A 12,798-nucleotide genomic window follows, 5' to 3' on the forward strand; every position below is an offset into this window, starting at 1 on the left:
CCATGACAAGACTATATTTCCAGAAAGCATTGTCATTGAGCAAATATGTATTAATAAAGTTAAATCATTTCCTCCTATTCTGAACAAAATAACTTGCTATCAGTAACCGAACAGCGGAGGTGCAATTTTATCAAAGAAATATAACCTCGTTTTTAATGATTAACTTCTTGTAATCGCAACGGGGAAACGTCTAAAGTGATTCCAAAGTCAACGAGGATATTTGTTCAGGCACTATCTCAAGATAGTTCGATATCCCATATAGTTATCAGCTTTGCTAAAGTTAAAAGAATATTTACTACCTCACTCCTCCAGCACTAATATTTATTTTTTTATTTTCTTCGAGTATACAGCAATATGTTTCTGCTTATATGTTTATTACGTAACGTTTCATATTATTATAATATTGTATGTACGATTCGATAAAAATCATTAAATATAATCACTGTTTTCAATTCTCTACGTTCATTGTTCACATTAACTAAATTATCTAAGTTAAAAATGAGTTTTGATGAAGAGAGAGCATGAAATAAGCTTATATTAGTGGCTCAATCCCCTAAGTCTATTGTGCTGATTTTAATGTACTTTCCGTAATGTTTCCTGTAAATAAATAAAGTTCAAACTAAAAACCTGACTTATTATCTATTAACTGGCTCATTATCTATTAATTACAAGAACAGAGTCAGTCCTTCAGTCCCAATACAATGGGTTTTCAATCATCTACTTTACTGGATAAACACCTGTCTAAACATGAAACCTTACAGATTGCAAATTATCAAACGCGCCCATATACATTTTTTTCGAGGGTGGGGGTAGTGGGTGGAGGCAAACATGTAATTGTCAGGTATTACGTTTTATTGATGTAGTCCAAAACGTGTTTAGAGGCGAAACCCCTGGGGAGAACAAGTACTGGTGGCGGGTGCCCATGCCAAATAGCTTGTAACTAATTTATGAAAGAACAAGCACCAGTCAATATCTCTAGCATGCAATTCGGACAAGTTTGAGCGAGTTTGAGTATATACGTGTGCTTATTTTTATAGGTTAAAAAGGGAGCTGTGTGTTGTATTGATGAAGAGACCACTCTGACATAACCGAATGAGGGTTAGGGGTGGCTACGGCACACTTATTATGCCCAGCCCTCCCCCTCCATCTCGCTGCCCCTCCCCCCCCCCCCTCGAAAGTTTCCATATCTTGCAAAAGAAAGACTTTGCGAGAAAGACCCATCAAGAAACTTAATTTACAGGCCCAATGTTTCTTAATAGACTTCCAAAAACCAAACCAGTCTCTGAAATAGTTAAATTGATTTCAGGTTTCTGTTATAGTGCTTAATCTATCCGTAGGAATTAAAGTACACTATTTGAACGGATAAAATTTGTAATGACACCAGAAAGTGATTCCTTTTGAACTTTTTTTTTTCATTGTACCAAATAGGTACACTATTTAGGCAGGTAAGCTACCAATATAGTCGCATGACATCATATGAAAGTGAACTTCAAAATATCATTAAACACAATGAACATTTGAAAATAAGAACCTTACCCTCTGCTCGTAAGATTGCGAGTACTAGAACAGTCACGTGACGTAATCCAGGAAGTGAATCTCTCTTACAGCAACAATGAGATCAATGTTGTCGAAGATATTTTTACTACTACTGTTAATACTAGTACGACTACTGCTGCTATTACTACTTTTAATAATAATAATAATAATAATAATAATAATAATAATAATAATAATAATAGTTATAATAATAATAATAATAATAATAATAATAATAATAATAATAATAATAATGATGTAGTGGTAGTAAAGATAATACTATTAGTATTAGTTATATTATGAATAAATGCCGTATGATCCTGCTATGTATTTTTGATTCTAAATGTAATAATCAAAGCCAACATTACATGAAAGTAAACACTTTACTCCAAAGTCTATTAATGGCAAAAATAGAAACAGTAAGTAATATTTGGACATTTTAAATGATCTAAATTTACATGCAATATTTTGGAAGAACAGTTCACGGTGCTTTGTCTCGTCCAAATTGACAGTAACTGCTGATTTCACGTGCCAATCTACTCAAGACTGAATTTTCATTAAGAGGTTTTACATATATTGCCATTCCTTAATTAATCAAGTATATCACAATTTCCGGCTTTTACAGAGAACTAATTTTGTGTTTCTAAGGACCATTTTTACCTTGTAAATACACAGAATTGTATCTTATTAGATCAGCATAAGTTACATAGAAAATCACAATGTAAGATTCTATATAGTATCGTATTGAATAAAAGTGTCCATGTCATTCTTGAACAAATTTGGTTTCCAAAGAAACATTTATAATGATCAACTTACAGTATGCATTTAGTAGTGCAGGAGTCGGCAACCTATTTACATAGCGTGTTAACCTCTCTATTCCTCTGGAGAAAGAACATTGCGAGTTAGTAAACAGGTATGGATAGAATGATTCGTGATAAAATTTACCCGCTTAACAAAAGAAATTCAAAATTTCATTTTGTGGAATATAAACGGATTCACAATTTGTGACTTAATTTGCAAATGTCTCTGCTTGCATGTTGTCACATGAATTGCGCTAATCTTAATATACCTATACAGTATCCAGTGAAATTAGGTTAAATATACTGGGTTATTGCTGTTGTTTTTTGCTGATACTGTTGTTTTATCACTTTAATCATCGTTGAGTTTTAGCTATGACTTTAAGTTGCTTTACAACAGTTGTAAAAGGATTGAATATAATAAACGAATTCGCGATGAATATCTCTTTCGCGATCTGGCTTTCTTGAATATATCGACTCCTTGTCATAATATAAGTTATTCCATGTTTATTCTTATTTGTGCAGTCACTGACTCAAAACACAACATTTGCAACATGTGGCCCACTGTGCGCAAAGGAAACGAAACCAAGTTAAGAAAATAAATCGCGTTTTAAACAAACAATATTAAAGGAAAGAAAAACATTAGTTTATTTAACGACTTTCTACTTATACTTTTTCAATGAAGCTAACTGGAAGAGCTAGTCGTAATCTACAGTCAGTCCCAACACGGCGTGGTGATTAAATCATATCACGTTTTCAAAACATGGGACGAGATATCCAAGTAGGTTGGTGTTGTATGTCACCATATAGGAGTTAACGATCACATTGTGACTGAATGAAACTGTAACTGTAGCAGAAATTCAAATACAGTTTGATACATTATGTATACGTAACTTCTCTCGGGGATATTTTTAGTTAACCTGGTAACTATATGAAAATGGGAAATGGAATTCCAGTTAGTGTCTTGAAACGTAACAAATGACCACCGTTGATGTCATTCTAGTGATTTGATCAGATACAGACAGAAGCAACGTAAAATCGAATGGACGCCCTCGTCACTTGGTCTTGTCAATACTTGTTTCGCAGTATAGGATATCACGTTTAAATATCAGTAAATCCTGAAAGCCTGAGAGATTTATTGCACGGTGTCTAAAAATCCAGAGTATCTATTGACACGTACTCTAACTAATTGGGGCGGCGACCCGGTGTGGTCATTTATATTAAGACACACTGACAATGTAGCAAGTATAATCAGCATTTAAGATTAAGAACAAAACGTACTTACAGTGATCTTTAATTACTGAGTCATTCTTCTAACCTGAAAGTGTGGTCTTATTTTGACTTGTCTCATAGGCGACTCGCTTGCAATCAAACAACAATGCAAAACATTGTGATGTTTAAGGAAACAGATCAAACTGAAACTAGCAAACTGAAACTAACATGGGAATAGCATGCGTGTGATGCTCTCTATACGTAGATGATAAAGCAAGCAGTAAAATAGGTATTAGCGTATAAATAAAACGTTACATGTATGTTTCCCCATTAAAGGACGAAAAACTTATCTTACCATAATATTAACAAAAGGAAGCGGTTAGCCCTTCAATATACAATTTAGCAATTACAACCTTCACTTTCACTCTTTCTGCAAACGATGATCTTTTTCGTTACATTTTCTCAATTCGTGGGTCAACATTTGCCTCTTAATTGTGAGAATAATCTGTACTTTCTTTGATTCTCTTTTCCAACTCTTGATATGTTAATTATAGCTACATCCTACCATAAATATTAAGAACAATACAATTATATTGTGATTCGAATTTTGTAACTTGTGCATTTATGAAGAGAGAGAGAGAGTGTGTGTGTGTGTGTGTGCGTGTGTGTGTGCTGATCGAATTAGCAATCCGTTTATAGCTAATTATCTCGTCATTATTTATAGTCATGTGACAATACATTCTTCATATACATTACGAACAGCTATGATATTATCTGAAATTGAAAGAGCGTAAATATAGCGTTCCTGAGTTTGAAAAATACGTAATGTCAGACAAGATATTATATTATATTCATAACTAGTTAGAATTATCCCAATACATCATTGTGCCAGGTAACGGGAATGATAGAAAACAAAAGACTAATATAAACATATTCAATAAACCAACGAAATAGTACCAGTGCATATTGAAAATTCAACTGAAGGTTTCATCACCAGCAGAAAAGACCAGTTCAGTATAAAATGTGTACATGAGAGGGAATCAAAGCAATTTGATTGTAAAAGAAATATGTTGAAACCTGAGACCTAGATAGATATTGATTGAATGACTGATTAATCGGCCTGCTATAATCTAGGATATGGTATTAAAACCCCACCTGATAGTGTTTTAGAATGATTAATTAATTGATCGGCTGGATAGAATTCAGCAAATGCAATGGTGATATGATGGTAAAATCCCACCCGACGATTAGTGTTTTGAATGACAAAGACGCTTTGCGAAAACAAATTTCTCTTATTCCTTTGTAAAGCGATGTATTATAGTTGATAAAGGCTGACTGTAATATGCAGCACATGCAATGGACAACCTGATTCATACTAGTTTGAAGAAACCAGGTGCAACCATGTGACAGACATCCTTCACACATATACAGATAAGAGAGGAGTATGTATTACATTTATATTCAGTTTATCGAATGTGTAGAACTCAGCTCAGGAAGGACGTTTGTTGTTCAGACAGGGGATGTCTCTAAATATCAAATCTAAGGTTCCTTGCCCATGCTGTCAATCTCTAACAGGCTGTTTGACGATTATTTGCTTCATATCTAAAGCAATGCTCCGTTGGTTATGTATATTTCTAACTTTCTCTCTAACTCCCAGTTCATCAGGAAGTCTATATATGTAGGCGACGAACGCCTTTTTATATGCATTATGTACGTACATACCAGGGACGAACTCACGGACATGAACGTATTTATGAATAAACTTTCAAACAATTGGAAAACAACTAGAAACTGATATATAACAGCAAAAGACAGATGCCTACGAATCGAAAGGGAGACAATCATGCAAACAATTAGATAGGTATCATAGTGAGACCGACATAATATTATAAATATCGACTAAGAAACTAGCAAGAGAAATCTGACAATTTTTACAGCGATTTTTCCGTCTCTTTATCCGCAAGCTTCAGTTGTTTCTGATAGTTTGAATTTGTTCATCTGATCTAAAGGAAATACAAAATAATATCGATGGAATGTATTTATTTTGATTTATCTATTTCAAACCAAACTTTTTCCAGACTAGCTAATACAATACTAAATTCAAGCAGTAGCAATACTTTGTAAGTCTAATATTCATTTTGTTTCATAATAAGCATCGTACTCATGCAGGTTTTGGCAGTGTGTCGCGATTCAAACTTTGCAACAGATGGATAGGCAGCTCGTCAAAATATCGGAATGTCCAAACGTAATTTGTTCACGACGTTTCTACTGTTATAAATTTGCGCCTATTGAAAGGCTAAGTATTTGCACATAGTTTCTATAGCTGCTGTATAATATACCTTGGAATGTAAATCATTTTTATTTAATTAAACTTAAACCATACAGTAATGAAACTTTGATTTCACACTTGCATGGTTTTTCTTGCTTTACATCTATACGACGTATCAGCGAGCGTTTCTACGCCCTGGATCTGTATTTCATGCCATGCATAACAAAACACGACCCAAACACCTGATACAATCATTATTCCTATCTCAAATTACCAAACACTCATAGATGAAAATATCTAGAAAATTCCTTTTATTAAGAAGCTAGGCAAGGACTAATTAACGAAACTAATCCATGGTCCAATAAAGTCTCTTGTACAATTGTACATCATGACCTTTGCTCTTTGTAATTGGCTAAGCACTCGGTTTGAAAAATATGTTTCCTAATCCAACTCATCATAATAAAAACGTCACTACAATTTAACAAAAATATCGATTGATTCGTAAAATTGAAATAACACGTACCTAGAATTTTCACATTATTTTCACTTCATATTATCGATTTTTCTCTTTATAGTGATACACCTCTCCCCACTCCCTGTGCTATATAATTTCCTAGACACAGCCATCATACATGGGCAGCATAATCTTAGTAAAAATGAACCATGAAATGCTGCATTTAGAATCAAACTGTAATGCTTTTGTCAAGAGGGTGTTGCAATGATTGTCGGGTAATTTTGTTGGCAAGTTGATACTTGTGGCCGATGGAAAAGGACAGAAGAGATTTTGGAATGGATGAAAGAGATTGGTCAAGGACTTACGACTTTTGTCGCCCAATATATACAAGAGAGCATCCACTTTAAGACTGCTCTCTCTCTCTCTCTCTCTCTCTCTCTCTCTCTCTCTCACACACACATACACACACACACACACACACACACACACAGATTCACAAAGCTAAAAGTTATTTCAGAAAGTGTTGGACCTAACATGTGCTTTCTAATATGGTAATATAAAACTCAGTATCAACATTTATAAATATATATATATATATATATATATATATATATATATATATATATATATATATATATATATATATATATATATATATATATTGCTTTAATTTAATTGTTTGTAAGTTTTAAAATCGTTTTATTTTTAATTTCATTACATGTCAAAGTAATGTGATTTTGTTTCCAAGAAATGTGATATTTTCCAGAATTAGTTTGAAATGAATGTTTTGTCGAAAACACCTAAAAATGGAACTTTGTATCCTTATGCTGAGAATCAAGTAAACAACTTCTTTTTTTAATTCATTCTTAATGTGTGTATGATAATAGTGAAATCGAGGCTGACTGGGACTACGTGACTTAAGACGTAAATACTTCTACGCTGTTCTCGTAATTCTGGAGGGTTGACCCTCGTCCGGGAATCAGTTTTGCGTCTCAGGTTACTGTATAACCTTTGTCTATAGAGAAATTGAATAGTCGGCCTTCTAAACACTGGGACGTAAGGTATTCTTTTTGTTGTGACCAGTTTGGAGTTATATTTCAATTTTTATTCATATTATTTGGATTATAAATGCCTAATTCTTTTACCTGGAAATACTTTATTCTCATAAAGAATTCTTGGACAGAGACATTTCTTTAAATTTTATTCGGAAATTCAAACACTGAAATATTTTCTTCTGTGAAAAAACAAAGAACTGTAGACACTACAGCACTGTACTGGCTATAGTATAAGTCATCGCTTTCCATTTTGGATTTTTGGTCCGGACTCTAACATTAGAACCTTTCATTACTAGGACTTCTACAACTTAATTCGTCGATTATTATTGGATTATTTCTGGATTTGATTTCTTAAAACCGTAAGTACTTTTTTATATTTTTACATAGCTTTTCAAGGGAAATACATTATCTGTTACATTTTTCAAAGCTTGTTTTTCACTCTTTCTTTGTTACTCTTTTATCAGAGCCTAAACACGTAACATAAGAACATATTTGATGTTGAATAACGATTTTTCAATGATAAGGTATGTTAAATACTTATGAAAATAATATTCATACCCATATTGGAAAATTTCTAAGTTGTAGAGAATGGAAAAAATCATTATGTGTTATAACTTAGAAAGTCCCTTATTGTAATACATATGATTGGAGTTTCGCTGTTGCTGTTGTTTTCAGTTTGGTTTTTTCGGGGGGGGGGGCGGGAGACGTTGTTTCCTAGTTTGTTATGAGAGGGTCTATTTCTTTATGTTTGTCATGTTTGAAAGGAACTTTTAACATATTAATGGTTACAACATCAACAGGAAATGGGAACTTAATACCTTTCCCAGTGACACACAGAAACATCCCACTCCGACTCGTGTGGTCGCGTTTTGAACCCACAAAACTTGACTTAAAAGTCCGTCATTTTACAAACTGCGATACTAAGAATCATTTTACTGAAGATCAATACTGTTCGATATCTTGCAACTCCGTGATATTAACGAAATCATCATATATAAAACAAGATGCTTCTAATTTACTTACGGCATAGAGAACAGTTACCCAAATGAGTTGAAGAAAAACAAAGTTTATGTTTAACATAATGGTATTAATATAAGTAGCTATATTAGTAATGGGTGGGGGTTCTGGTGGACAGAATGTTGATGCTAAAGTGAGTGGCTGTAAATGTTATTGCGAAATGATGGATGCTGCTTGGTATCAGTTTTAAGTCCCAATATCATATTTATCTATATATTTTTATTATCATCATTGTTATTATTATTCTTACTACTACTACGCATTATTTGTAATATTATTATTATTATTATTATTATTATTATTATTATTATTATAGCTGTTGTTGATCGGAGAGTCGTGTCAAGGTTTGGATGATTGACCCCACCGCCTGGTTAGTTGATGTGGTGGTCCTCATTTGCAAAACTGCAAGCGAAAGCAATGCTTAGAAGATGTAAAATGATTGAAGAAAGCCTAATAAACAAACTTTTCAGCTTTGAATCATCAAAGTCTAATCGCTTGAAATTAAAAAAGTAGAGAATTTGCTAAGGATTCTTTCTCTTATGGAAGTTGGTTGCAAAAGGGCGCATCTTGTCGGTATAATTGCAAATTTCTGTAATGCTAATCATGGATTGGCAGACATGCTTGCACGAGTTGCTTCCCATTTATATCTGACCCTGCTACGTAGAAGTCGTAAACTCAATTATTATAAAGGATGGGTTTCTGGTAAGTTCGATGATTTGCGGCACAACAACACAAACAAGTTATTTAGTGCAGAGGAATTGGAGTCAAGTGTCGTGCCCAAAGACACACCACAGTAGCTGACCCAGGCTTGGTCTGCAGTAGGATTCGAACCCGCACCCTTTCGGGCGCCGTAACCACTGAACTACAGCGGCTCCCCAGATAGGATGGAACTCAGTTTTATAGTTCATACTTATTACAGGGACATATAAAACATTTAAAGAGGAATAAAATTACAAATTTATCTCTCTATCACCTGAAGCAAGTACTTGTATAATGTGCATTATGTTTGATCGATTGCAATACTGCACATTAAAACTGTAAAATAAAAATATCTCTATATATACTTACAGGATCATTTTTCTGGAGAGGAATGCTGACCGTAAGGCCAAGCTGCAGTTTAATAATTATCGTTCTTATGCCATCGAGATATGTTCAGTATAAAATTGCTTCAGCAACACATTGTAGTGTACGCGGACCTAGTTTTTTGTGTTCATTTATTTGAACTCTATACAACTGAACTTTAACTTTCCGTTTCCTCCACAAAAAACCTGCTTTATATGTCAACGGGTAATTAAATCAGAACTGTCATAGTAAATCAATTTGCTTTATTCGGAACGTATTGTTTACGAGATAGAGTTGTACTAAGTGCATACTCATAGGATTGGTAGTTTTACACTGGTACGATTGATTTCTTAATACCTTCGACTGTCTTACGTTAATTTAGAACTTTTTAATCAAATATCATTATTTATTAATTTCACTTGAAATCAGCAGTTACATTTATTATTCCTTGAAAAGAATTAAATAATGATTTGATTACGTTACATTAAAGGATGCTACGGGATCTCTTTTTACGTTGTGGCACAAACCTCTTAGACACAATTGAGAATAAATAATAACGTTTTAGGAAATTATTGAACATAGACGTCATCATTTTATATGCAGTGATCATGATATATAAAATACAGACGTTATCATTTTATATGCAGTAATCATGATATATCGTATATATTTCACCCTTAGCTCGAATAACACAGAATATGATTCAGATAGATTCATAACAATGCAAACACAAGTAATAAGGAAAATGTTTTTTTCCACAGTTTTAATTCAAGACAATATATGCATAATTCGATTCGTCATTCATTTTATCGTTACGTGGTGCAAAGTCCATGATGAATTTCAAAATTTAATAAAAACCAAATTCTTGCACTCAAATGTGTCAAAATAGAAAAAATAAATTAAGAAAATGTGTTTAAATTGAAGACTAAACACATTCGTAACCATTTGATATGAAATGTAAAAAGCCCCTTACATATCGCTACAATTCAAAGCGCGATCCGTGCGAGATAAGCTTGATAAAACTATTTCAATTGACTCGTCGTTTACAAAGTGATCATAAAGAATGTCAACGGTAACATTTAATATCATTTGAACCTGTGTCTATGGAAGTGGTACATATCTTATGATGAAGAGCAATTATGTGAGATGGATCCAATTCCGGCATCACTGCTGCATCAGTGCTTAGATCCAGTATTGACCTCGTGGCTTTTTTGGACCACGTGATATTTACTACATTCATCGAACATTGAATTATTGTGAATGAAATCGATGTATGCATTCTCTGCCTCTTTCATAAAAGTACACAACTCATTCAGAAGAGCTTAGTTTAGAGTTAAAAATAGCATTAAATACACGTTACGAATACTTTTGGTGTTAAATCTATATACATCGCCATAGTACTGAAGCTGTCCTTCCGAGAGTAGTTAACGACTTTCTCCCTCTGTTTTGGGTAGTGGAAAGACCAGAGTCCTCCTCCTCCTTGAATTGTCAACGGCATTTGGTTTAATAGGACATAATAAATCAATCATGAATGAATTCGGATGTACAAGCGTATTGAATGCACAAAACTTGCACCATTTCCCAGAACCAAACACACTTATGTATTACAAGTACGAAATATGTAATTGTAACTGAAATTGGGAATGCGTATAAATAAAGTCCATCGAGTGGATGGATTACACCATTACCTTTTTGGATGGCCCCATACATTCAAATGAGTACATAACAGCGCACAGTCGCTACGAATGACTTTGAAAGAGAGATTTCTTTAAACTCATGAACGATTCCGTATTCGGGAAGACAATGGAGATTTTACCAAAACGAATTCTAGCTGACCTTGTTCGTGATAGAGAATGAAACAAACTACGAATGATCGTGGCGGACCAGGCATTCGAATCCTGGAAGATCTTTCATGGTGTGCTTGTTGTTAATATTGTAAAGCAAAACTGAAATGGACTACCTACTTATGGTTTGATCGTCTGTGTTGAATTTGTCGAAGCTGCCATGTACAAGTTTTAATATAGCATGATCAAACCGTTATAGCAGGATAGTGTCAAGATACTTGACACTGACATTGACTGATGAATATAATCAGCGATAATGTTTATTCAGATACTCCAAGCGTAGTTGCCAACAACTTTGACTCCATCAATTATCCAAAAGAACACCCGTTGTTTAGCGACACCAATAAAAAGGTTATTTGTAAGTTCAAGGATGAGTGCTAGGGTAAACCAGTCGAATAATACGTGGGACTTGGATTTAAAATGTGCTATGTTTTGCTGAAAATGGTTTAAATATGATCTATTTTCGTATTTCTGAAATATATCACACGTATATCTCAACTTGCAAATGAGTGAATATGCGTTATATTTATAAATGTTCTATTCCTAAAATACTATTAGAATTGTACGTTAGTGGGCAACAGTTCACATAAACGCCGCCTCTTCTTTGAAATGGCTGCATTCAAGACTACCACGGGATATATTTCGAACAACAAAAGCGTGACTAGCGCAAGCAACACTATCAAAAGCAAAGAAACAAATATGAATGTGGCTGATAAGGTAGATAATCGTGAGCTAGTGTCCATTTTTAAAAGGTTAAACGGTTTGAAGAAGGTTACAATATTTCGACATTTCCAGGTTTAAAATAAAATAAATACTTACGCACTATATCTACGGGAGTAGAATTTTTGAAAAGATAATTAAAGTGAGTTTTTACATCCTATACTACAATGCGTCATTCTTCTGTCGAAGTTGTTCGCATTACAGGTGGCAATCTAAAAGTAGGCGTGGACTGTATAATATAAGGCGCGTTTTTCGACAGACTTGGTTATATATACACTTAACTGTGTATCAATTGCAGACAAAACCACATCTAGGAATCATAAATGATTTTAACAGAGAAAAGCATGAAATAAAGTACATGTATTTGTGAAAAATGATAATACAGTGACAGATGCAAGTACATTCCTATTCTATATATGTATTTCTGGTACACATATAGCACTAGACCTGTTAGGGTACAGGCGTTGACAAGATACTTGATATATTGAAGCCTAAATAAATATGTGTTTAATAAGATTCATTGATCCAATATTTTGTGGGCAACACACATTCATCCAGCATAGACGCAAAGCTAGTTTAGAGGCCAAGGTACAAATATTTTGAAAGAAGAACCAAGACACGAGTTTAAAGAACTAATTTAAACTGAAACTGAACCGTTATAACGCTAAAAGTTTATATCGACTTCAAAATTGTGATATGTGACACTTTCGTGACTATATGCAAGTTTTGTGACAGTAGATTATAGGCTAAACTGTAAAAATTAGAAACCTGGCAAGACTTCATGCAGAGTGCAATAGACCTAATTAAAAAAAAATCAATTTAATACGCAGCA

At 33.7% G+C, this 12,798-nt stretch overlaps 1 protein-coding gene across 1 annotated transcript in view; it reads right to left on the minus strand.

Annotated features, from left to right (window-relative positions):
* The window catches only part of LOC149797528 (uncharacterized), a 152,917-nt gene that overhangs the window by 47,326 nt on the left and 92,793 nt on the right, over positions 1–12,798 (minus strand). Inside the window, exon 29 of the mRNA XM_089960771.1 lies at positions 1,537–1,600. Coding sequence (XP_089816897.1) covers positions 1,537–1,600 — 64 coding nt within the window. The remainder of the gene's footprint in view (positions 1–1,536; positions 1,601–12,798) is intronic.

Source organism: Sinohyriopsis cumingii, chromosome 6 (assembly GCF_028554795.1).
Source record: "Sinohyriopsis cumingii isolate HCF-2022 chromosome 6, ASM2855479v2, whole genome shotgun sequence".
Classification (NCBI taxonomy): domain Eukaryota; kingdom Metazoa; phylum Mollusca; class Bivalvia; order Unionida; family Unionidae; genus Sinohyriopsis; species Sinohyriopsis cumingii.